This window comes from Corvus kubaryi, unplaced genomic scaffold (genome assembly GCF_017639235.1).
Source record: "Corvus kubaryi isolate FWS band 111438036 unplaced genomic scaffold, C.kubaryi_AGA036_p1.0 137, whole genome shotgun sequence".
NCBI lineage: Eukaryota > Metazoa > Chordata > Aves > Passeriformes > Corvidae > Corvus > Corvus kubaryi.
The window spans coordinates 31,495,663-31,523,138 of NW_024580671.1; the positions used below are offsets into that span (position 1 = coordinate 31,495,663).

Below are 27,476 nucleotides of genomic sequence, written 5' to 3' on the forward strand. Positions count from 1 at the left end.
AGTACAAAGGATATTTTGGCACAGGGAAAATAGTAATGCATTTCTTAATGTTGGGAAAAGCTGAAAGTATAGGAATACCTTGGATATGCATTTCTAGAACTGAAATCAGAAGGTAGAGGATGTTTTTTTTCTTAGTCTTATAAAACAGCCTTCATTTAGGGAGAGGCATCAGTGTTAAAGGTCAGATGAGGAAGTAAGTAAAGCACAAGTTAATTAGGTAGAGCAGGAGCTCTTTGTGCCATTAGGAAGTGCAGTGTTTGCATCCTGGTGTTTTTCTCAAACTCTTGTACTCCACAATTGCTAAGATTATGCCAGCACAGGCTTGGATAACTCAGCTGTGTGTGTTTGCCCTAAATGAAGCATGGACTTGCATTTCTATTTCTATTAACTAGCACGTGAATGTTGCAGAGAGATTAAGCTCTTTGTTTTCCTGCTTCATCTGACAAAAAAACTTGCTAATATAAACTTAACTCGTGAATTATTTGTTTAAATTTCAGCAGTCAGAATGTGTTTATGAAAGGAGAGCACTCTGGTATGGCTGTGGAGTTTTGGATCCAGAACCTAGAGCCCCAGAGAGTGGCTGTATTGTTGGATTTCTGTCTGGAGTCCCTCTGCATCTTCAAGAAACCAAATTGTATTCAGACCCAATACTGCTGAGACAATACAAGTGCAAAGCCAGTAGCTTTACTAGGGAAGCTGAGAGTGCAGCAAGGCAAGGAAAGAGTTGTAAGAGCAGAAGAGCACAGTCAAGTCTGTCAGGCTTTAGGACCATCATTCTGGGTTGGAAACTGTTGTTTTAAAGTATCTCTGAATACTGGTGTCAGGATGTTTCAGTCCCTGAGGTTTGCATAGGAAAGTTGCTGCTTGCATCCCTGAGGGCCTTGTTCTAGCTACCCTTTTGTCATCAACTTTAGAATGCAAAAATTCTTACACAGCTAAAAAGTTCAACTAGAGAAAAATGTTTCCCAAAAGGTACCAGATAAATGGAGGTATAAATGGATGACCTAGTTTAGTTGACCTAATTTTTGCTCCTATCTGTCCTCCTACAAACCAATACTTTTAATTTCTTTAAAAGGTAATTTTATTGGTGTTAATTTATGGGAAGACTTAAAGCCAATATTGTCCTAATGGAAGTGTCTTGTGAAAGTAAAACCTAGAAGAATTGAATTATCAGCTCCAAAAAGTAGCAAGGCAGTTACTTCAATGGAGAAAAATATCTGGCTATTATGAGGACTGAAGCTGTGAATGATGTTGCCTCATGGGCTACACATGTCATTAGGAACAAAAGCAAAGGAACATGTTTCATTCATTCATTCATTCATATTTCTGGAAGGAGGCATCAATAATTTTGAAGGAAATCCTACCATAATGCTTCTGACAGTTAATTTTCTATATTAGTTTTACTTCTGAGTTCCCTTAGTTCTGCAGAAAGAATGGCATTGCCTAGTGTTAGGAATGTGCCAAGGGCAACTACATGAGTAGACTGAAAGTTTTAAATGCTGTATGGATTGGTTGGATTGTTCAATTTTTAATTTGCTATGATTTGGAGAAATCTTAACACCGTTGTTAAGTTGTTAAGGGTATCCATATAACTTGTGTTCCTTCCTTTTTGTCAGAAGGGCTATATGCTTCATTTTTACATGTTGGAGAGCAGGCCTTGATTCCTAAACATTATTGAAATTTATTAGTTTTAATTGCCTGATCTTTGCTATGATTTTTGGTGTCTAAAGTCATGGGTTGGAAAGCATCAGTCTCTAAGGGGAAGTTAACTTGGTTAAAACCATATTGCTTTAAAGAATGTATGTACTACTTTAGTCTCTTTCATTTAGTTATGACACTGAACTTGCCATTTTAAAACAAACTTTTTAACATTAACTTCCTTTTTATATAGTCTTGTAAGGTGTAGCTGGGTTTGTTTTTCTAAGGTCAGAGTACAGTGGTGTCCTCTTGAATAATTTTACATCTTGCTGTATTTGTCCTGCTGTCTTGTCATTCTTGCTGCCTCATGTGGATGACATCTGCTTTTTGTTTTTCTTCTGAAAATACACAGATGTGTATTTTCACATACTTTTCATATTTTTCAGATACTCTTTGTAATCATGGGAAGAACAGCTTCTATGTGGATCAGTGAGAGAGTGGGGTTTTTGGGGGTCCAGAGAGGTAAATAACCATCTTTCAGCTGTGCAACTGGGCTGCAGTGGGAACAAGGGGCCAAGGCTTGTTCCTCTGGGCAGCAAATACAAACAATCAAAGGGAGGCTGAAAGGGATGTGGTACATGAGTGATGTCTTATGTTCCTGCTTTTATTGAGGTTGGGCAGTCAGCACCTCTGCTATTGTTGCTATCCTTGCTATCTTTCATATTTGCTTTAGGGTCAATATCGTGGATGAGAAATTAATTTCTTGTGCTGAGCTGAACTAGTTCTAGGTTCTGGTTCATGCATGTTTTTCTGGACTTACTGGCTTGATTTCCAGCTACTTCTCACATTTGAGAGTTTCAGGGGCCTGTTCCAGAATTTTCATATTGTTTTCCATTGTTAATTATATTTTTAAATACATTTTGTCTTCCATTATGATAATATGGCATTATTTTTATTCTTCTGATAGTTCTTGGAGGACGCAGCTATCTTTGAACAACAGGGTTCCAAACTGAAAGGATGTTTAATGGGTTTACTGTCCAAGTGTTCAGAGGAATTGTCAGTGTGGATTATGCATCACGTTTAAATGACTAGTTGCTGTGGGAACTGCACTGCTCTTGAGAAGCCTGAATAGTGTTCTACTCTGTCCTAAATGTTTCACTTCTTATTTCACTGTGTTTGTAATGCATAACCCTGGGATGGAACAGTGTCTTTCTTTCCTCAAGTGTGTGGGTAGCACGTGTGGTACTTGGGTATACCTTCCTACTTAAACAAATGTTCTTATTGGCTTAGTTGTCCAGTTGTCTCACTGCACAAAACTGAGAGATCAATTAATATAAAAAGCAGAACAGATAGAGAAGGGCAAGTGATAGGAATAGTGCACTGCATTTAGACTGTGGATAGACTGGGTCAGAAGTTGATAACTGGCTGCTCTGAGTAAAATTGATCATGGAGATGTCTCAGTGGTAAATATATCATATCCTGCATATTTGTAGTGCATAGCTCTTTTTTTACTGTTTTTACACATGTAGAAACTAAGTCTTAATTCTTCCTTTATTGTCTACTTGAATATTCACCTTCATGCATGAGAAGCAGGATTACAACTGGAAGCTATGCTTTCGTTATTACTTACTCCCTCATGTATATTCTGATAATTTTAGCAAATAGGTAATTGTTAATTGAAATGAATACAGTTGTCCAGTAGGAGTACTCAAGGGAAGCATTTAGCTCAAAATAAAGCTGGAAAACGAAACACTGTTCTGGAGGGAAGGGCATATGTAGGTTAGTTGAACTGCTTCAAGAAACAGAGAATTCCTGCAGAGCTGAATTAATTATAAATTGCCTATAGGGCAGCACCCCTATTGCACAAACTGCGAAAGGAAGGAAATCATCTCTTAGATACTGTAAATGTCCCCAGATAAGCTCTACGTATTCAACAGTTACTTGTAAGATTTCAATTTTGGTAGTTTAGGTGGTTACACAAAACTGTGTGGATTTTTATTGTGACCAAATTATACTGTAAAATTAATTTTAACTCATTTTCTTTGAGGTTGCATAAACAGAACTGTGACGTTAATGGACATATAGGGAACTATATGTAAATGTTAATGGAGAAAATGACTGATTTTAGGCAGGTAGAAGGGACTTGGAAAGTACTACAGGCACTCACTGGAATTTACTTTAGTAAAGAAATGTGGTGTTTTATAGATGCTGTATTTTTCTGTTATTTCTACTTCATGAAGACTATGCCCAGAAAGGAGAAATATACGTTGTTTCCTTTAACAGCCCTTTGCTACAGAAATTCTTTAAGTGCTACACAGGCACTTAAAGCTTTGGACGTGAGTCAGCTTTTCAAACTGAATGCTCTGAAATAAGTTATTAAGCTGCAGGTTAAGCCCTATCACAACCTTTTGTATTTTCCTTATAAACAGGAGTACTTTTCCAGAGGCTATTCCACAGAACTGCTGTGGGAATTGCCTTGGCATTCTGTAGTAACACTGCTACAGTTGCTTCTTCAACTGGTGCCATGTATTTTCTTAATATTTTGATTAAGATGATGAAATGTGAGCTTTAATTTCTTTTGCCTTTTGTGGCGAAAATGCAGCTTGCAAATTATTTGGGATGTAAGCTTCCTATTTTTGTTGTTCTGAAAAGAGCAGGTGAAACTGTGGCAGAGAAGCCTAGTTGTATTTTGTACAAATTACAGAAATCTATAGCCTGTTGATAAATTATTTAACATGGGAGACCAATAACACAGAAAAAATGTGTGTATCCCAAAGTCAGCAAGCTGTTGCCATAAATCAATGTGATTTCCTAAAGGGAAAGAATATTTCCTTTTAAGATGCTAGCTAATTCCACTACTAATTTTAATATGGAATAGCCTGAATACGAGCTTGCATTTGGTGCCTTATACATGATTAAACACTATAGTATTTTTGGTGCAAGGCTGTAGCAACATGTCTTTCTGGCACGACACTTTAAAAAGCATTAGCACTGTTTAAATTGGTGATCGTGTGAAAATGAAGCCAGCATCCTGTTTCTCCAGCCTTACAGCATACATAATGGGCTTCCCTTCCTGTATTCATAGAAAAAAATATCCCCTGTCTGGTACATTAAGATGCTATGGTCATCCAAAGGATGTGGATATAAAAACCTCAATGATGATGTTTTTAGCTCTTATGGAGAAAGGTAACTTCCAGATATATTAAGTGTATATGAGATCAGGATTTGTTTAGAAGTGAGAAAAGCAGCAGTGAAGTAACAAGGGAATTCAGTGAAGGAATATAAGTAGGTAAAGAGCTGATTTATTTCTACAGACAGTACCTTTTGAACTAAAAATGGCCATGTTTTGTGCCAGGTAAAGGATCTTCTAGGGCACGTCAGGGAGGCGTTGGAATTGGCTTTTGTAAATAAATGCAAAAATTAGTTTCTTCTATTCTTTGTGTGCCATGTGGTTTATGTTTTATTGGTCTGTTGTATTACTTACCACTTTAATGCCTCCAGAACCTGATGCTGAAGTCAGGAGTTTCCCAAGTTATGTACTGGTGGTGTAGATGGAATAGTGTGCATGGAACACCTGAATAAGACAAGTGATAACAAAGCAGACAATATTTACTTTTTATCTTGGGGTTTTTTCCTTCCTTTCCCTGCTAACAGATTCTTGTTAGTGTGGTACTGGAATCTGGTGTTTATTGGTGACAACTGAAAAGGTGGAATGTTCTCCTTAGGGGAATGTAGCTGTATTGGTTTTGCATGGACAGATTTTAGTTGTGGTTGGGGGCTACAGGAGTGGTTTCTCTGAGAAAACACCTAAAACACACTTCCCCCATGTCCAAGATGGACCCACTGCTGGCCAAGCCTGAGCCCATCAGAGATGGTGGCAGCACCTCTGGGATAACATATTTAAGAAGAAAACCCAAAAAAGTTATTGCACAGAAGTAATTGTGGCCAGAGAAGAGCAGAGTGAGAATATCTGAGAGAAACAGCCCTGCAAGCACCCAAATCAGTGCAGAAGGGGGGGCAGGAGGTGCTCCAGGTGCCAGAGCAGATTCCCCTGCAGCCCCTGGTGCAGCCCATGGTGAGGCAGCTGTGCCCGTGCAGCCCGGGGAGGTCCACAGGAGAGCAGAGATCCAACTGCAATCCTTGGAGGGACCCCATGCTGGAACAGGTAGATGCTTGAAAGAGGGCTAGGACCCTGTGGGAAGCCCAACCTGGAACAGACTGCTCACAGGGAGAAGCCCATGCTGGACCAGGTTTCCTAGTAGGACTTGTGACCCTGTGGGGGTCACGTTAGAGCAGTCTGTTCCTGAAGGACTGCACTGCATGGAAAAGTGACCCACACTGGAACAGTTCATGAACTGTAGCTTGTGGGAAGGGCTCACTCTGGAGAAGATTGTGGAGAACTGTCTCCTGTGGGAGGGATCTCATGCTGGAGCAGGGGAAGGACTCCTCTCCCTGAGCAGTGGCAGAAGAAAAACATGTGATGAACTGACTGTCACTCCCATTCCCCATCTCCCTGCACTGCTTGGGAGGAGAACCTAGAGCCTGGGAAGGAGGGATGGGTGGAGGAAAGGTGGTTTTTGTTTTTAATATTTGTTTTACTTCTCATTATTTGTTGGTAATAAATTGAGTTAATATCCCAAAGTTGAATCTGTTTTGCCCATGTTGGCCATCAGTGAGTGATCTCTCCCTGTCCTTAACTCATGAGCCTTTTGTTATATTTTTCTCTCCCCTGTCCAGTTGTGGAGGGGAGGCCTAGAGTGGCTTTGGTGGGCACCTGGCACCAGCCAGGGTCAACCCACCACAGCAGCTTACCAACTTCATATTCCTGAACTCCAGATCTGTTTGGATGGAGATCCCAACCTGCTCTCCTTCCTGTGGTTGGTAGACTAGTAGGTATATGATTGTCATATTGTGTGGAAAGTTAAGTCCATAAAATCCTTTAATTTGCAAGCTGGACTTGAGAAACCCTTAAAATTCACAACACACCTTGCATAACCAAAGTTACCTGACTTGCTTCTGGAGATTATATCAAAGGCCAGGGAGGAAGGATTTTTGTGGAAGAAAAGAGAGAAATACTTACTCATGTGACCTTCCTCTTGTATTCATACTACTGTCTTTGATTTGTCTTTAGCTTATTTGATCTAGCTTCTGGACATTATATAAACAAGATATCCTTCAGGAATTCTGTACTTATGTCAGCTAGTTGTTGAATCATCCTACGAAGTGTGTAGTTTTCCACTGGGCATAGTACTTCTGTTAGATCTTATGCAAATTGCAACATGTATTTTTGATCCATATCAACTCTGATCTGTCTTGAATGTTTTAATTTTGCTCTCTCTTTATGCTGTGGTTGGATTTTACTAATTATTTTTTCATTTCTACCCTCACCTTTACTCCTCTGTTTCTGCTACCTTATCCCTGGGCTGCTAAAATGATTTCCTTATGTTTTTAAATCTTTGTTTTTTACTGGTTTTGGATGACAGAAGCCGTTGCATCATGAGTGGAAAACCATGTGAAAAAATTTCATATGCTTCTTCAACTTCACCTCACTCCTAGACTAGAAGCTCTACAGAACAAGCATTAGCTTTATATAGGTTGTCATGGATTTAATGAACTGAAGGTAAATGATTGTCTGTAGTATAGTTTGGTATCCTTTTAAGCTGTGTGAGTATTGCATGATCAGTTGTTGGATTATAAGAATATGTGTGTGGGTTTTGTCTTTTTTTTTAATTCAATGGTCAAAGTAGAACTGGCTGGTCTATTTGGGTCTTGGTTTCAAATTCAGTACAGAGTAGCTTAGCCACACATTTTATTGACCTTGTTATCCTCTTAAAGAAGAAGTTAAATTTTTAAGTGTTACCTGGCTCTGATAGTCACTAGCTTTTTAATGACTATGGACAATAAGATTTAACCAGACTGGTTTAAATGATCTTTGTAAGAATCTTCAAGCAGTGTCCCTTATGAATTTTCCTGCTATGATTTGTTCATTTCACCAGGAATAGTATTTCAGGGTTTGTATTGGACCAGGTAAAACTGCTTACAGGTCCCTTTCCTCAAAAGAGCCACTGTAGTGTTAAGCTGTTGTCTAAGCTTGGTTATTACAGAGATTCACTGAGACCAAAGCCTAATTTGAGTATTTAAAAATAAATATTGAGTCCTGATACCTACAAGGAGTGCAGTCAGTATTCAAGGGGAATAGCAGTGGAGCTTGCACTGGGGCCAGGATGCAACCTTCTAGTAAATGGTGTACTTGAGCATGCTCACATCCTGTGCTATTCACCATGATGCATCTATAAGAAGCACTTGCATCCTGATAAGACATTTTGATACTTCACTGCTCCTGTGAATTAATTCGCTTTGGCTGTAGAGTATGTGTTTCTGTATTTTGCATTTTAAAGCCAGGACTTAGCAATCCTGTATGTCTCATCCTATTACTTGTCATGCAGTTACTGTCTCTTTAGAACAAATGTGTATTCCTGTCTGGGCTTATTAGCATTAATAGCTGTTCTGGTTGCCCAGTGGAATGCTGATGCACAATGCTAGAAACTGGGAATGAGAAGAAGGTAGCTTTTAAGGGAAGTCACAATGCAAGGATTAAAGAGGGCATTGCTTTAGAAAAGTGCTCCTGTTCCTTGAAGTCAAACTGCAGCAGCAGATACAGGAGTTGAGATTGAACTTAACTGACATGTTGAAAATTAATTGAGGTCTTTTAAAGGTATGGCTTTTGTTTGGAATGCTGCCACTTCCATTAAGGGAAAATAAGATTGGGAAACTTTGAGTCCTACTTAACTGTGCTTAAATAGCTCTCCTAGTAGCAAGTATAGGGAGTTCTGATATTTGGAAAGGGTTGTTGTTTCTCCCCAGTCCAAATTTCATGCAATGTCTATAGCCTATTTTCTAGTTAGAAACACTGCAATAGGCAGTCCTCAGCATCTATAGGAATTAGAAGTTTGGGTTTTTTTTCTGACTAAAGGCACATCTGTTTCCACACTGAAAAGCAAGTCACATAATTTTCATGGCTGTAAGCAGCAATGCAACTTGGTCCTTTTAAGCTGTGTAGTAATACGTAGCCTCATTTTTCCCAGTTGCTCTCTCTTTTTTTTTTTTTTTTTTTTTTTTGGGTGTTAAAAAACCTCACAATTTGGTTTAGTCTTTGCTATCTTTGTGAAATTTAAATTCCATTCTTCCTTATCTAACTTTTCCCAAGAGTGGCTTCGATAGATCAGAGGAAGTAACTTTGGTAATGCAACTTTCCTCATTTCCTGTATTTTATCTGCTTATTTTGTCATTCTGAGGAGCTGTGACGAGCAGTTTCACAAACCTGAAGATTTAAAATTGGAGAAATGACGCCTAATTATGCTTTTAGATAATGGAAATGTGAGTTCAATACTCAGTAAAATGCTATAATGTGTATGTTTCTTGAGGGAGATAAAACAACATTTTGATGGAGAAGGCAGCAGAGAAGAGTAAATGTTAGGAGGAAGCTGTTCAAAAAGAGGAGTTTGTGGAGATTGCATTGCATTTTAGCAAGCTAAAGCAGGAAAGGTGTTCATGGCTTATTTGTGTGCAGGTTGGCAGCCTGCTGCTCTCTTCATGAGTAATGTATGTTGAGGAATGTACTGAGTTGAAAGAGGCAGTAAAAATGTGGAAGAAGTTCTGCTTGTGCCAGGAGCTGTCACCAGTATTTTACGCTCGAACAAGGCCTGACTCCGGTCTCTGCAGGCAGTGGCGTTTGAGATGCCAATCTAGCGGCTGCCGCTCTTCCAGGGCGTCCACTGACAGTGTCTCACCGAGTCACATTGTTAGTTCTGTGGCTTTGCTGAAATGGGTTCTGGTTTTCCAGAATTAGAATGTGAATTTGACCACAGCTCAGAATTTTTTTTAATGTGCATGTAAGCAGAGAAAAGAGGAATACAAAGTGCTGAGCAGCTTTCCTGTTCCTAGATGGGCAAGTGTGGGCTGTAGCAAGTGTCTCTAGCAAGTTACTGTACAGACAGCATTTGCTCTGAGATGAGGAAGGAAAGACAATAAAGGAGATTAGTGGCTTGGGAAATAAGATTAAAGCAGCAGAATTGGAGTAAAAAGCTAAGAGGTGAAAAATTGTTAAAACTTGATGCAACAGTTAGAGAAAATCCCAATATATAATTAGCTGTTGTAATTGATGTTAACTATTGCCTCTGGTACACCTTGTCTGTAGGGTGGGAATGAAGCTCTGTCCTTGTGTTACTTCATTGTACCAGAAGCTGAACAGACTTGAAATAAGAAGCATGGCTCATGCCAAACTTAAAGAATCCCAAAGTTGTAAAAACGGAAACCCCTCTATCCTTATCTTATAATCATGTAGATCATCAAAACCTGTCTTTCCTGTATTCCATATGTTAGCTTCTGAAGTATATGATGGAAGCAGATAAATAACGGTTTGTAAATTTATGGTTTTATCTAGACGGAAACTTCTTTAAAGTCTGAAGTATGCCTTAGAATTGTATCCAAGGTGGTAACTTGCCATTTTCTACAACGTAGAAAAGCCTAGAATCTACTTTGGCTGCTTTTTCCTTTTTCTGATGATTTCTTAAAATAAGAAACCTGTAATTTCCGTTCAATCTCAGTAACCCTTTAGCATTTGTAATTTGCAGGGTTTGGATGGTGTCTAAATATTTAGGTACATAATTAATAATAATGAAATCAGAATCAATAAACCACGAAAGAAGTAGTGTTTTGAAAAGGCTGCTTGTGTGCTGAGGTGATGGGTTTGTTACTTGAACACAGTAAATTAGTTGAATATTAATAGCTGTGGTGTTTGGTACAATAGAATAATATGACTGTGATTGTCTTATGCTGCCTGGAAAGGATCTCAAAATGTTATAAACATTTTTAGGATTTTTTGGGAGGAGGTGTGGGATGTGTGGGTTTTCATAATTGGGAAAGAAGATGAGTAATGAATCTACAGATCAGTTATGTTTGTGCTGAGTACAACTGTATGTGACCAACCAATGGTGTTAGCAAGGTGGATGAAGATGTGATGTAAATAAGGCTTACAGGAAATGCTGAAGAGTTGGAATTTGGCCAGGATGTTCCCCTTGTTGCCTTTTTTGCTATTCTCAAGATCTACTTGTTCATTAAAATTATCAAAACAATTATCTTGGAAAGAGATGGACCAGCAAGCACAGTGTTATTGTAGGGCATATATGCACATGGGAAATAAAACCTGGAGTTATTTCTGTATTGAGGGCAATTTTCTTAAGATATCTTTGGATTTGCAGTGTAAGAGCAAAAGGGTAAAATTGTCTTAGACTTGCATGGGCAAATAGGATCTGAGTAAAAGACAGTCCCTTAAAAATAATTTGGTTGTAAAAAAATGAGCAGTTCAGGTGATCATAACTGCAGTTGTGGTTGGGAGAAAACAATAACATGAATGAGATTATTTTTTTGTCCTTTCCAGGGACAATGCAATGTTCTGTGCATGGTGCAATAGGTATATTAGTAATGGGGGAGGAAGATAAGGAGATAAACTTTAGGATCATGTGATGCTTTTCAGTTTCTTCAGGGTATTAAAATGATGTAATGTGTCAAATCAAGTGTACGCCTAGTCTAGTACTTTATTGTGACTGGAGGATACTGTGACAATTAAATACAGCCATGCTCCCAGTCCTTCTCAATGGCAGATTCTGAGTAGAAGCTGAGACTGTGTGTGTAGTATCAATAGGTCAATGAACACAGGACACCAGAGCCCATCCCTGGTCAGGACAGTGGCAGGTACTGCTACCTGGCATTGTTCAACAGGACCCTGGACTGCTTGCAAAAGTTTTACTTTTTTAGTTCTGTATAATTTCCTTCCATTCAACTTCCTCATTTTCTTTTTTTTTTCTTTCTTTTTTTTTTTTTTTTAAAGTTCCTATTTCTAAGGGAAAAAGTTGTGGTGAATTTTTTTTTAGCCTTTTCCTGTCTGGCAAGAGTAACAGATGTAAGTGTGCAGTAACTGTAAGTGGTTCTTCAGGATGTGTCTTTAGCCAGGTCCTGTGCTTGTTCAAATTGGCTTCAAGGTGTTTTTCTTGCTGGGGGATTGAATGAAACATTCTCTGGCAAGTTGATCCAATATCTTCAAAAAGAAAGAAATCTGTACCTCCTACCCCTCTGAAATACTTAATTTCTTATTTTTCAACTTCAAAGCCTTCCCAGTGTCCTCCACAAGAGCCAAGAGATTTCTTGTGTGTGCTACCACTGCAGTGATCAGTTCCTTGATTGTATAGGTTTCATACGATCCTGGGTGCATTAAAATGTATTATAAAAACTTGGCTTGCTTTTTCTCACCTTCCTTGTTTGTCTGTCTTCTTTTGTAGTGCATGATGCTGCTTCCCCTCTGGCATGCCCTTGCCCATCGTAATTTTTAGGGGTGCCATTAGTTTACAAGTATGTGGCCTTGCAGTCAAGTTTGAGTCCTTTAATATCAGTGTTTTCCTTTTAGACTCAAATTTAGACACCCTTGAAGAGGTCAGGCAGCTGGACTAGATGATAATTTTAGGTCTCTTCCAACTGAAATATTCCGTTCAAAACTTATAGTGTGCCTTAATATCTAGATGTAGTGCAGGTGAATAAAAAGACCTACCCATTTCTTCTGACAGCAGGCACTTAATGTACCTGAACTTTGACTTTGGCTCTGCCTTTTATTTAGGGTGTGGTGTTTCATGCCTATCGCAGAGGATTTTACACTGTGCTGTAATAATTTACATTACTGCTTCTGAGTCTAAGCCTCTTTAAGCCTGATTTATATTTTAGTAGAGGTAGAACCCATTCTTCTGGTTTTTTTTTTTTTTTTCCTGCAAAAATGTTGGTTAGTGTTTTGGGTATTTCAGAAAGTAGGAAAAAGAAAGACCTTTGTCTTTCAGTTTTTTTAACACCCAGATTCAGCATCCTATCGAAAAATGTGTTCTTTTAATCAGTAATGTTGCACAAAAGAGTTCTTAGACATGAGCTTCTTAACCCTACTGGCTAAGCTTTGTCTAGGGCTGTGTTTGTTCTGTGTCTCTTACCCACAAGTGCTTCTATTACTGGCTGCTTCTGTTGTGGCCCAGGGATGCTTTATAAGAATTTCCTCTTGGACAGTTGGCCTGATAACCAAGGACTGCCAGCTGCCCTATTTGCGTTGGGAATCAAGGATTTCCTCTGCCCAAGAGGACACTGACATCTAGTGGGTGGGTTCCACTGACACAGGGCAAGAATGCTGCTGCTTAGTGGCCATCTTTTTTCTAAACTTTTACCTAGTTTATCTTTCATTTAGATTCTTGGAGTTGTTAGGAAAAACAGAAAAAGCCCAAGCAATTTTTATGTAACTTCTGGAGTTTAAGGAGTAACATTCGTGCAGTCAAAGTAGTTGTGTTTTGTCGTTGTTGGGTTTTGGGGATTTTTTTGTTCCTTCAAGTCACCTGCATGTGCTCCTTGGTTGTTTGTAATAAAATGATTCAAGTTGTGGCATTGGCCCATTGTCCTCCCAGCCTGTGAAGAACGTAAGTTACCTGTGGAGGACAGCAGGGGGCAGATCACAGAATCATAGAGTGGTTTGGATTGAAAGGGGCCTTAAAGATCATCTACTTCCAATGGCCCTGCCATAGGCAGGGACATCTTGCTCAAAGCCCTACCCAGCCTGGCACTGAACACTTACAAGGATGGGGAACTCACAGCTTTTATAGGCAACCTGTTTCAGTGTCTCACCACCATCACGGTAAAGCATTTCTTCCTAATATCTAAGCTAAACCTGCCCTCTTTCAGTTTGAAGCCATTCCCCATGTCCTGTGGCTACGTGTCCTTGGAAAAAGTCCCTCTCCATCTCTCTTATTGGCTGCTCTAAGGTCTCCTTGGAGCTTTCTCTTCTGCAGGCTGAACAACCACAATTCTCAGCAGGTGTTCCAGCCTCTACCTCCAAGACAGACGGTGCCTCTAAGTTGCCTTCAATTCTGTGCCTGTTGGTTCTGTGAAACTTGAAGCCTAATAATTGCCTCATAGCTGCCTTGCAGCTCATCCTGAACATCTGTTAGTTTAACTGGGAACCAAGTAGCAGGAGAAATTTTAACAAAACCGCAGGTTTTCCAGGAATGTTCCTAAGCAGAGAACAGTGCTTAGAAATCAAACTTTCTGAAAATACTCATCAAAATGTTAATATTGCTTTAAAGACAAAAATAGACATTTTGTTTCCAAAGTAATAAAATCCACATTTCTTTATCAGAGAAGATAAACACTGCCTAGAAAACACTGCCGCTTGACAGCAGGAGATGGCATGCTTAAGTATTGCTGCACATTATTGTTTGATCTCTCAAGTGTTTAAACTATTCTGCACTAGTACTCATTAAACAATAATGTAGTGGGTTTGGATTTGTTGACCATCTGGTAACTTTGTAAATGTGGTTAGAATGAGACAGTTTCAAGGAACTTAAATTTGGACTTAAACAAAAAGCTTTTCAGGCCCCTTTAATGGTACAAGTCATAGAAAGTATAGACTGACATTGCTTAGGATAAGGGTGTTAGACTTAAATGTTCAGGGACTGTTTTTAAAAGGAAGATATTGTTTCCTTGTCCAGAGTAAGCATTGATTTTTTTTTTTTTCCCTGAGAGATGCTAATATTTGCTAGCATTCTTTGGTTACTTTGAAAGTATTTCCAAATAAAACCAGACCATTACAACCATTGCCATAAAAAAGAATTTGTGTTTTATGTGAAGTACTAGCAAACAAATGTAAAAGCTACTAACACTTTCTGTGTGTGCTTAGGCAATGCAAGCAATAGTAGAATATGAATGTTTCTGTCCTAAGAAGAAAATTTCATTAATTTCAAGTTGAATTAGTTTTCTTAATTTCAGACCACAAAGAAAATTTAAAAACAGTCCATCAAAACAGAAAAATCACAGCTTTAACTAACCTGTTATGCTAATTAAGAAGAGAAGCTATTTTTTTTTCTACATTCTCTCATCTGTTGAGAATTTATATTGTCTCATCTGTAGCTTCCCAGCATGCTGGACTTACTACTGAATACAGGTTATCAGGAACTATTCTGTGTCTTTTTTTCCTTGGTGACTTCTATAACACTTGAGTTGTCACTTAGTTATTTGTGATATGCATTTGTGTTTCCTTCATTATAACTTCTAGTGTACAACTTTGTTTGGCATTTTTGAGGTTTATTTTTTCCTCTTGTGCCCTGAAAGTTGGTTCTCTTGATTAATGTTAAATTCCCATCTTCATCTCTTACTGTCTTCTGGTTTGTCATCAAATGTTTGTTAGTGCACTGCTTTGCTGGAGAGGTCATGAAGGAAAATGCCTGCTTGTTCTGGGAAGTTTTTGAGAAACTCTGCTTGTGAGATCGCTTCAGTCAGAAGATTTTTTTTATTTTTTTTATTTTTCCTTGTAAAAACAAACTAAAGAGACTAGTCTCAACTGAATTCCTGTAGAAATTCACATACTCTTCTTTTGAATTGGCACCGTATCAAATACTTATTTGAAGCTCAGATTGGAACAGTTTCCTTTTCCAAGAAAGGAAGTGGAGTCACATATTCCACATAGATGAGAATTATAGATAAAGATCTTGAGGTGGGTTCTGAAGGTGTTCCCGTGCGTTTCTGAAATACCTGGAAGTAAATCTGTCATCCAGAACCCGGAGGTGTTGAATAAAATTGTTTGTGTATCAGATAAAAACCCTGTGCTATTGTTTACCAAACAAACTATCGACTTGTGCATTCTGGATTGTAAATATTAATCTTTTTGAAGCCATGGCAGCTGAGGTTTATTTTAAATTTATCAGCAGCTTGATTGACAAAGCTCTTGTCTGAACCAGATTCATTCTACCAGTTGACTTGAGGACCATTCTATTTGTTGAAATTTGGCATTTTAGAAGGACTGTATTTTGCACATTAGCTGTGTAACAAATTTAAGTTGTGGGGCACTTAAAAACCCTTAGGTGATTGAGCACATACTTCATATGAGGTAATTTTTTCTTTGCTCTTCAAAATCTAAAAATTGCAGAAATAATTGCATTATAAATGTAAAAAAGGCATCCTCCAACTATTTGGAAAATAATTTAAAATTTGAGCTGCGGTTTTGATGTACAGAATAAAAATTATATAAAGGCCTTATTGTAGAAGTATGAGGAGTATAGTTGTACAGATTTTCAACACGGGCTTTAAGAGGATGTACAGTGAATGTCTTTTACTTGGCCCTTTAGGTACAAGCTTTTGTGTATTTTCAGAACTAAAAATTTCCTCAAAAATGTTCATGATTTTAAGAAGATTAAACTTCAAACTGTTTGATTAAAATAGTTTTTTCATTTACTTTCTGGTAACTTCCCTGTAATATTCTTTTATTTGTATCTTGTCAAGATACAGGCCTGCCGAGACAACTGTTTCTTTTGTAGCTACTTTTGGATTGGCATGGCCTGAGAATACCTGGGATTGAGGTTACCATGGACTTCAAAGTGTTAATGGTATGTCAGACAATAAATGGTTATGTGGGAGAAGCACCACAGCCTTTTCCTTGTCTTGCAGTGCTTATTGAACAAAATATGAGGAAAGTAAGAAACATTCTTCTTGAGTGGCAATACTATATTAGTGCTATAATGTGTACTCTGAGTGGTAACACTGTGTAGATGCCTGTGTTACTTTTGTAGGAGACAACTGCATATAATATAGCATGTATGGAGAAGATTTAAGGACCTTTTCTTTAATTCAGCAGAAACAAATTAAATGGTAGAGTTCATATTGTTCAAGCATTTGAACATTTAGCAGCGCTATTTGAATGTTCAGCCATTAAAGCAAGAACTTTAATGGAGAGAAATAATCTGAAGTCATGCATGGAAATAACTGGTTGTCTGAATTTATTGTTTCTGTACTAGCCATTACTGCTTTGGTTTCATTTCAATAGTTGCTTTATACCTCTTTCTGCCAGAATTATGAGAATTTTATTGGCCATTGGACTGTCCCATCTCTTTTTGAAACCAGAATGATGCTTGGAAGGTGTGTTCTTCTGAATTGTTGGGGACAAATTTGTTAGGCAAAAATTGACAGATACCGCAAATATAAATGATTACAACACAAAATTCCTTTGTCTCTCCATAAATATTGTGCTGGTTATTAGCTAGGGTTATTACAGTTGAAATCTTAGTACAAGTTTGTGACTTTAATGAGGCTCTTAAAATGCTATTGAACTCTATCATAAATGGCCTCTTTATAACTAGCACATTCCTTGGCTTCCAAACACAGCCTCAAAGAAAGGGTGAAAATAGTTGTGTGTTTTCTCCAGATAGTAGAAATGTATTTTCTATTTGCTATCTTATCTTTTTTTTACAATCCCTTATATGTTCCCTGTGTATGTGTTGCTGCATGGAAGTACTGATTCAGCGCTTAGCAAAAGTTTCTTATTTTTATTTATTAGATAGTGGGGGTTTTACTTGCCAATCATGAACTAACATAACTATTAGCAGTATCCTAGCTTTACCTGCTGAATAGTGGGGGTTCTGAACTGCTGAAAGTCTCTAAAGATACAGTGTTTTTATACAAGGTTCAAGATTGCTTAAAAAAAAAAAGTTAGACTTCTGGGGAAAGACGAAATTGGCATATTGTTATTGGAATTGTATATTTAACACTAAACTCATGCCACTGAGTAGCAATTCAGCTGTATGCCAAAGGATGTCACTGAAAGGAACAGCACCTTTGAGCTCTACAGATGTTTCAGTAAGGTAATTTGGACTCAAAACCAGATTGGAATTGCAGTGTTTCTTGACTGCACAAACAACTCTGCTTTTGACCCAGAACAGTTGTTAGACTCCAGATTTTCAGCTTAAACTCGTTCTCAGTGAAAGTCTTACAGGGCAGGATCTGTGTTTCATATAAATTGGCAAGACATGGCTGTTAAAACCCTTTTGGGAAGGCAGGACGTAACAGCCATGGCAGACCTTTTTTTGAGGGAGGGTGTGTGTGGGTGTGTGTGTGTGTGTGTGCAGACTTATTAAAAGGCTTAAGTAAGGTTTTAATAAAGCTCTAAGACTATTCTCCTGTGCCTTCATTTATGGCAGCTTTGGTAGTGGGGGACTAGCAGGTAGGAAATTCTAGTTTACTTCTGTTGGAGTGAAAGCTCAGTGTTTCCTGTTTCAGTTGTGGTGCTTTTTTTTTTTTTCCCCACCTTGAATTGCTTGGAAAACAAACACTGACCTCAAGGAAATGTGTTCCAAGGCGTGGGAAAAGAGGAAGGGTTTTGCATCTTGTGAAGGAAGAGGGAGGAGAATTTGGGTTGGTTTCCCCCCTTTTTCTTTTGCGCTGAGCAGAAACAAAAGCAAAATACATTGTCCATGGATCTTAAAGCTTCATGCCACATACTGTGAAGTCACAGGCAGGGGAATGGTAAAGACTGGTGAGGAGTAATAGGTGGTGATAGATGATAAAATATTTCAGGGAGAATTTATATGGTTAAAAACCATCAGTATTCTTTAAGGACAGAGGCTAGTACTTATTTAGATCCTCATGCTGTTTATTGATATGAATGCTTGTCACAGGGTGCTTTTGAGTGTTTCAGGATGTTATGTTGGTTGAGACACAAGCACTGAAGCTGAAGAGCCACAAAGCTGTCACAAACAGTGACTGGTCCAGCCCCTCCTGTGGCCATGAAAAAGTATGGCTTGTGTTCCATTTAGCTGCCTGATTGACCTGGAATAAAATCTCTTGCCTTTGGGGTGTTCTTTGTGGAAAAAGTCTCAACTTGCCTTCAGATAATCTCTTCTAGGTTTCCTAGGGTTGGTCGTGGGGACATTGTTACTTTGGTATCCATTCCTGTTAACATCAGAGCTGTTGGGTTTTGAAGCAAACCTGGTGTGCGTAAAGGAGACAAGGACAAGTATCTACTTCATCTCTATTTTGGGTGGAGGACATGGTCTGTAGAAGTCTTCACTCAAATGTTGCACTGGCAGTGTCAGTGTCACATCCCGGATGTCAAAATTTGATTGACTTCAGAGACAGAGTTTGAGATAGACTGTCTAGATAGAGTGGACTGAAGTGTGGTCACCTTTTCTGGATAAGACAGAGTGGCTCTTGAAGAGATGTTTACCTAAACCTACAGCCATTTTTTGTTTTAAATCAAGATTAAATGTGATGCTTTTAATACACTTGTGCTGTCAGCATGCATAAAAAACCTTTCACTGAAGGAATAAGAGGAAAATGATGAATCCAGTAATTTGGAAATCATGATTTTAAACAAGGGGTTCCCTGGTTTGCGTTTTATTTCTTTGTTTCTCCAAGTGCTTTGCTTCCATATGCTGTTTGGGTTTATATTGTGAGGACAGAAAATCATCTTGTTGCAAAAAATCTGAGGCTTATTTCTGTTTTGAATTATCAACAATTGTTCTGGAATTGCTCTAACACTGCTAAGAAGCCTGTTATTTGTAGTGTGAGCTAATGTTAATGTTAACCTTTTCTGGTTTTGCATCAAGGTGCTTCCTAGACTTGAGTCCAAAGCAGTCAACTTTCTAATTGCGTGCTTTCATACTAATAGAAATTTTCATGTTCTTCACTCATAGTCTATAAAGAACTCTTACAACTTCATTGTCCAGCATGTTTTCACTTCTTGTAATGTGTTCACAGTAGTCACTGCAATTAATGTGAGTGTGCTGAGGAAACAGTATAGTTCAGAGATGGGAAGTTATAATCCCAATTCTTAAAGAGTATGCTGCAGGACTTTCTAAAATATCTCAGAACATATGTTAGTAACCTACTAGTTAAAACTAGATTATGCTTTAGTAATTTAATGTTCTGCTTTGCTGGATTATTTCCTTGCTTGTCGCCAAACCACGGATCTACTTATTCTTCTCCAACCTTGTAAAACTGGCAGTAGGTATGTGGCTTAACTATTATGTGGAACATAAGTTAACTGTAACTGTAATTGATAGTACTGTTAGTTTAGACTAGGATTGACATGCAGATAGTATAAAAATAGTTTCAGAAAAGAGGGAGAGGAAAGGAAACTTTTGAAGCACTCAGCCCACATTTTGATAGTGTCTGTGTAAATCTATCTTTAGTTATTAGCAGCGTGCGAGATGTGTCTGATTCTTATGTTTTTCTTAGGGAAAATACAGGTTTGGAAAGATGGGAAATGTTGGTCTTACTCTGACAATACCTAATTCTGGAGAATAAGCTGCTGGTTTGGGTTTTTTACCTGTTTCTGGTTTTAGTGTGATACTGAAGAAAGCAGCCTTAACAGGCTGCTTGCAGTATTATCATTTTGCCTTCTCTGCATGAGGATGTACCAGCATTGTCTTCATTGGCTGATACTTCTCGATGGGATAGAAATCTCTAATTAATGCAGTAACATGAATTCACCTCTTTACTGAGAAAATATCAGAGAGTTAAGATGATGTAAAATCATAAAATGTCTTGAGTTGGAAGGGACCCACAGGGATCGTTGAAGTCTAACTCCTGTACAGAACACACTATACAATCTAGTACTGAAACGATGCTGTTTTCAGTTGTCTGGGTAATTTTGGAGGGCTTTTCTTTTACACGGTTCCCAGAAGCTTCCTGGAACACTGGGGGTTTTTTGACTCATCACTGTCCTGCTATGAAATGCTGAAGACAGAGCTCCCAAGGGAGTGTAGTTAGCAGGCTTGTATATTAATCACTTCACCAGAGATTCCCTTGGAGCACCTAGAGCTTGAGGGTTAGTAGGTGTTGCCAGAAGAGAATGCCAAGGCAATGAAAACTCCTCGTTCTATCAGTTCAGCCTGCAATCTCCTTTCAGGGCTTTGTTCAGAGAGATAGGTCCAGTGCAGGCTGCTGGCCTGTTATTTTGCAGCCAAAGCCATCTGTGAATGTTGAGATACAGTGAAGTTTTACAGATCCCAATCATTCTCCTTTCATTGTTTATGTTTCACTAGTATTTGGGAAGGTTTTTTCCCTCCTTCATGAGGGCTAGGAATTCTTGGAAACAATTGCTGTTTGAAAGGAATCAAAAGGGAAATATTGGCATGGGTCACAAGTGTATGCTGTTTTACAAATACTCCTAAGACAAAGTGCTGTTCACTGTGTTCATTTATTCCTTGCTATTGCAACCAGGAGCTACACAGGCGCTCCTGAATAGTCTGTTCTCCACCTGAGTTTACTACCATCAGCTAGTCTTGGTGTTTCCCAGAGACCTCACTGGTGAGAAAATGGTATCGGAAAATTCCAGTTGGATTTGCAAGGCCTTGAAGTTGAAATACTTCTGAAACCAAAGCAGTTTTAGGAAGTCAGAGCCCCATTTGAACACTGATACCAAAGTCTGCATTGAACTGTCTGTTGCCAAAGGCATCTCTGGCATTTCTTCATTCATAGGTACAGAGTCTGAAACTTGTGTAATCTGAGTATAGATGAGCAGAAGATAGTAATTTTGACATTTTTGTGGTAATTTGGTTCATACTGCTCCATATAGGTACTTTTTTCTCACAGTATAAGTACTAGGGAATGTATTCTGCCCTATTAATGTTTATCTAAATTATTTGAATGAGACCAGAATTGCACATAATTCTTGTGGTTTTCTTCCCCTCCTGTTAGTAAGAAAAATGCAATGTGCGCTTTAAAATAGAAATAGCTGTCGTATTTAATGAAATGAGTGCATTAATGCAACATTTTTTAAGTGTTTCCTAGCATCTTCTTTTATGCTCTGATTTTTAAAGTAACTTTTATGGAAGCTTTTCTTTAATTGTTTGTTTCTTTGAATATTTCTTAATGCACTTAGGCAAATTTTGCAAACCAAAATATGTTCTGTGTGATTGGCACAATGTCAGGAGACCACTGGCAGAGCTGTGTAGAACTTCCTGAGCCCGGTTCTTTGGCCTGTTGTCACATGGCAAGTGGGTGTCATGGAATACTGTAGCAACTGGCATCTGACACTCTGGTATGTCCTGCTCCTCAGGAATGGTCAAAAAGGAGAGTCAAGAGAACATCCCTGTTTTATTATCTCTTGTTTTGCCAATTAGAAATGTCAGACAAGACTTAGGAGGCAGTTTGGGGACTGGAGATAACAGAAACTCTGGTGAACTATTTGTCATGTTCTCCTTGAAAAAAAGCCTGGAAAGAAGTCAAAGGAACTTTTGTATCTTAAATAAAGTTTATTCTTTTGAAGTGAGTTCTTTAAATTTCAATAAGCTATATAAATGCTTTCTTTAATCCACAAACAGCACTTCTATGATATTAGGCATCGTGTCTTTACAGGCTTTGGAAATGGTCAAATAAATAAATAAACTGACAATGAAGGTCAAAGATCTGTATTTCCTGAAATGATTGAACAAAGTTCTTCTTAATATGGTGGGATTACACAAGTTCGGTTTGAAAAGCTGGTTTGTCTTTTCATAAACACTCTGAAGTAGATTTGTAGTACAGATTGTAAAACCACTGTGGAAGTTGGAAGTATGTTTCTGAAACTTAAATTGTTTCAAAGACTCGTCTCCCCACTGTCACATGTGGTGTTTGTCACCACCCCACAAACCACTTCTGTCACACAATGAATAAGCAGAATTAAAATTGGGCTTTTCTAATGAGTGGAACTAAAGGCCTTGTGAATGTAGTTCTTAAAGTATATATTTATGGGTCATCATACTTACTCTCTGACCATTTTGTTCTTAAGAGAACATACCAGTGAAGATTTTTGTGGTACTGGAATAGCATTCCCACTGAATAGGCGAGTGTCACGGAAGCGCCCAGTGTTATCTGCAGAGGCACCAGGCTGGACCTCCCATGACCCTGCTGTTGGTGTCCCAGTATCTTCAGGGAAGCATTTTGGCAGTTTACTCACTTAACCCAAAAGTGAGTGCTGCTTTGTACTGTAGACAGTTGTTTATTAAGAATTAGCATGAAACCCGGCTGAGACAGATCTTGCTGGCTGTCTTGTCAGCTTAGTGTAGTCTGAACAGAATTCCTTTCTCTTCTGCCCTGTCATTACCCCTGTTCTGCTATTGAGTACATTCTCCTCCTCTTGGTCACTCTGGGCTGTAACCTAGGAAGCACTGGATCCCTTGCATCCCACAGCAGGCTGTGAGCACACTGCAATAGCCTTCTGCAGGAATTTTCTATTGCGTGTAGGGCGGAATCCTCTGCTGAGTCTGGCACTTTTCCATTCCTGTGGTAGTCTGTTCAAAGCTCAGTTTTTAAATTCTTTCCTTACTCTTTAGTCAATTCTTCCTCTTCCAAAGCATGAAATACATGTTATTCAATGTAGCTGATGCTATAAATCACAAAGAATGCTCCTTATTTGTTTTGATTGCTCTCAGGACCGTACTTAGGTATCTTCTGTTACCCATGTCACAGAACAGCTGGTAAACACACATTAAAAGCATGGATCCTGAAGTATTTTGGAACAGATGTGTGCTAGAATCAACCTGTATTTAATTTCCAGGCTTTGCCTTGGAGCTGGGCTAAGCTAATTGTACTTTCTGGTCTGTTTAGCAGACTGTAGAGCAGGGGAGAATGAATCATGTAGGGAGGAAGGCTATGATGGATTCTCCTAACATTGCTTTCCAGAAAATGAAAGTTGGTGCTAGTCACTCGAGTCTTTTTGGCTTACAATTCGTCCAAATTGTATTAGTGGAAGTTTTTTCTTGCATGCCTTTAAAATGGGCTAAAGCAAAAAGGATCACCTTCTTAGGATGTTTTTTCATACCTAACCTGACTTCCTTGAGTGTGTTCTTTCTCAGGTAAAATAACTTTTGCTTCTAGTCATGGTTTGTAGATGTAGTTTTTCACTAAACTTCTTTTAAGCAGAGTCATAACATTTGTCCCATAAAAATGAGTAAGATAGAGGAAAAACCCTTTAAAACTCACAGCCATGTTGGAACACTACACAAAATCATACTAGTGACTGTGCTTAGAAAGTATCATCATTGGTCTTTGCTTTTTTTTCATACCTTAATTGGAGGTTTCTAGCCTATTTCTAACTGTTTCTCAGCCTTGCAGTTCATAGCTGATTTAGCCAAATTATGTGCATACTTCTGGCTTTTTCTAGACTCCTGATTGTGTTCAATTTTAGCACAACTGATATTTTTTGGCTTAGGAAAGGTCAGTGTTACGTAGGACAATGTCTCCTATGTGCAGTGGTATTCTTTGTCTGTGCTGTGTGACAAACCAGGTTTCTCTGCCTGCTGTGCATAGAGGTTGTGCTGTGAATTTGTCTTTAGTGTTGCAAAGATGAGTGTAATCTGCAATGGGGGCTTCCAGGAACTGTTTGTGTCTTTTTAGGAATTGAATCTTCCTGTTCCTCACTGTAGCAATGCTTTCAGATTAAATATTTATAGTTTCATCACTGTGTGGTTGGAGACTTACTATCACACCTCCAGATATTTACTGTTTTTCTTCATTGACTAATACTGCAAGCTTCTCAAAAATTCATTTTAAGAAAAAAAAAGTTGCAGGCCAGTTCTGTTGCTCTTTTTAGTGTTCAGTGATTTAATCTGTGAGGAAGTCCTTGCAGAAGACAAAAAAATTGAAAACTGGTACTACTTGATTTGCTTTGGTTTTGGTGTTGGTTTTTTTTTTTTCAAACCTGCCATTTGTTTTTGCCCTGCAAATGTCACTTTTCTGGTTTATTAGATGTGTATTATTCAATTAAATTAATGACATGTTTTATCCACTTTTGCGTAGGTAATTTGATTTTTTTTTTTACGATAGCCATATAAATTTCATGAAAATGTTTTTTGCTATGTAAGAGAGATGCTAAGTTTTATGTGATTTTCTTCTTGGGGTTGAGAGTGGGACTAGGACAATTTTGGACCTAATATGCATATTTAGTCACCTCATTTGCATAGTAAATTAGGAGGAATTATTGGAGGGCTTGAGTTGCCAAAACATGTTTTTAATTGAAGTGTGCAGTGAGTGTCCCAAGTGTTTTCTTCTTGAATTCTTCTAAAGATACTAAAACTGGCTTTTCAAACAGATGATCATTTTTATGATACCCTTCTGCCTGTACATTGTTGCATAGTCAGTGACAAACAAGATTTACATTTTTAACTGACAAAAAACCTCTCCCATTGTCTCCCTTCCCCAAAAGAGCACAAATCGTGAATGTTTTGAGTCTTCACGTGTATAATGATGCATTGGATATAGAGGGAGGGAAACATGAAGAATGTGTTATCTTTCTATCTGAGCAGAACACCCCTCACTGGAGATGCTAAACTTGCTTGAAGCTACTTTCAATCTTCGTCTTGATAGTCTTATGCACCACCACCATGTCAGTGTTGATAGAATGGCTGGGTTTGCAACCACCAGAGTTAAATTTCTGAGTTCTTTAATGTTCCTTTTTAAATCTGGATGTCTACACAGTCTAAAATAACAAGAACTGCTGGCTCCTCTTGTATTTATTTTTTTCAATGAGAACGTTTCCTCCTCAGTTTTAAGGTTGCAAATGCCTAACTTATTTGGGATGATAAAAGCTGTATTCCTCTTTTTATTTCCTAGGTCACTGGAAGGCAGTAGCTGGTTTTTATTATTAGAGGTTTTGACTTGCTCACATTTCTAAGATTTGAAAAAGATGGAGGGGGGAAAAATGACATATTGTTGTGAATACAGCAGACCTCCTGTCACTCATCTTAACTGTGAATAGCTTGTGCCTGAGAGATGGGGACATTCTTTCTTTGAGCTTGAAACTCAGCGGGAGTTGGGTGTTAGGAGTTGGCACCAGTTACATGTAAGATTTTGGTTTCTGTTCAGTTGTCAGTGCTGGAAGCCTTGTGCCTCAGAGCCAAGTGCCAGCTGTTTGTGAGCCAGCCCATGCTGTGCTCTTCCTCCAGGTATCCCGAGATGTTTCTATTTCTCACAGGTATTGTTATGCAGTTCTTACTCCACAACAGGGCAATGTGTGATCTAAGTAAAATATGGCCATAGTCCATGCTGGTGCTGTAGTCTTTTCCAAAGTTCCATGTTTCATGATGCATAGAGCTGGCATCAACTTGGGTATAAACTGTGCTAAAAGTACTGGATAATTAGATGTTTAAACTTCATTGTAGTGAGTATCGTAAAAGAGAAGAAATTTTTTTTCCTAGTAATCATCTTCATCAATGAAACGAATACCTTGTGATGTTTATCTTGAGGCTTGAAAATATAACATAAATCTTTTATTTCAGAGGTTAAGAAGATTATCAACAAAATACAGAACAGAGAAGATCTACCCAACAGCCACTGGAGAAAAAGAAGAAAATGTTAAAAAGAATAGATACAAGGATATATTGCCATGTAAGTCTGATTTACATGTTAATAGAAGACAAAGGAAAGGGCTTGTTATTTTCCATGTATTTTGAATTTTAATTTTTAGTTATTACTGAAAGGCAAAATTGGAGATAATTTGCTGAAAGATGACGTTCTTAAAATTTTTATTTTTAACTTGGAAGGCAAAGTGACTGAATATTCTTATATTTTATCAGGAGAGGTATCACCTGAAGGTAAATATGTTGTGGTTCTGAAGCAGTATCAAGCCAACACTTTCATTTTAGCTCAGAATAGTTGAGAACTTTACTAGATGCTTAAATGTATGTTTTCCTTAGGAGCATGTTATTCTTGGTAGAAAACAAATGTCAGCATAAACTCTAGGTGAAATTTTAAGGACGCTTAGGGAACCTGGTTTAAAGTAAAATAGATATTTTTTGCCTATTTGTATCTTGAAAATCGTTTTGGAGAACTTTCAGTGCTGGATTAGCTTTGGTTTCTATTTTGCTAGAGTCCAAATGAAATTCTTTTTAATGTGTGGACACAGAAAGCAAGACTCAGAGCACAATTTAGATTTTAAACCCACCAACATGTGGATACAACAGATCAGTGATCTGAAATTACAAGACTGTCTGTTACACGCTCACTTTGTGTAGCTCCTGAGGCCACTTATTTCAGAAGCTCTCACTGCGCTTCTTGATCTGAAGAGCTGACAGTGAGATTAAAGGGTAGTCTTCTGACAAATGCCACTTCTCTTATCCCAAAAGGTCAGCAACAGGTACATTTTACTCTGCTTATTAGTTGGGAGGAAATGTTTGATAGTGAAAGAGAGTGAAAAAGAGAGAGGAAGTTGTTATTGTCATCTGATTAACAGTGTCCTGGCATTTTGGTAGATCATGAACAAAATAGCAAAATCTTGGTAGCACGCGGGCTGAGTTGGTGAGACAGTAGCACTGCAGCAGTGAATGGCTGCAACTATAGCAGTAGATGAGCATATTTGTCATCTGCATGGAAATAAGAGCTGAGTCACTGGGATCTGGAAGGGAACGAAGCTCACAGTGGGGAAATGAGCGAACTTCAAAGCCGAGATGGAGGAAAATTGAAGGTATATTTTCAGTTCAAGTGAATGTCTCAAACATCCAAAGGCTCTGGCAATGAAGTGATGGGAGACCAGCTTGAAATGAAAAGAAGCAGGAGAAAGGCAAAGTATCATTGCCTATCTCTTGTAAATCCAGGAAAGAATGTACATTTGTAACTTAATCAGAGATTAGTGCTGTATTTATCAGAAATTGTTACTGCTTCCAGAGAGATCAGTACCTCAGCACTAACTCAACACTGGCTTCAGAGTAGAAGATGCATGTTCCCATTGCAGTTTACTAAGCCATCCTAAATGGTAGTTAAATGCAACATGGTGTTAACTGGTCACCTGAAGAACTGATCAGTTATTGTGAACTGAGCCTTTAAGTTATATAATAATATCCAAGCACTTAGAAGCTGGGAACAGCAGTGGATATTTTTGGGGGAATTCTACTCCAGACCTTGAACTCTGTAGCAGATGAGCTGTGGAACACAGAGACAGGATGGCAATGTTGACATTTGGAAGCTGCTCTAGAATTTTGGATCTAATGTGCTGGGAATATAAGATCCCTCAT

At 38.4% G+C, this 27,476-nt stretch overlaps 1 protein-coding gene across 3 annotated transcripts in view; it reads left to right on the forward strand.

The window, feature by feature from the left end:
* Positions 1-27,476, forward strand: part of PTPN12 (protein tyrosine phosphatase non-receptor type 12) — a 70,618-nt gene that overhangs the window by 6,503 nt on the left and 36,639 nt on the right. For all 3 annotated transcript variants that reach the window (XM_042018439.1, XM_042018436.1, XM_042018437.1), the window contains exon 2: positions 25,746-25,854. In XM_042018439.1, the coding sequence (XP_041874373.1) occupies positions 25,746-25,854 (109 nt within the window). The remainder of the gene's footprint in view (positions 1-25,745; positions 25,855-27,476) is intronic.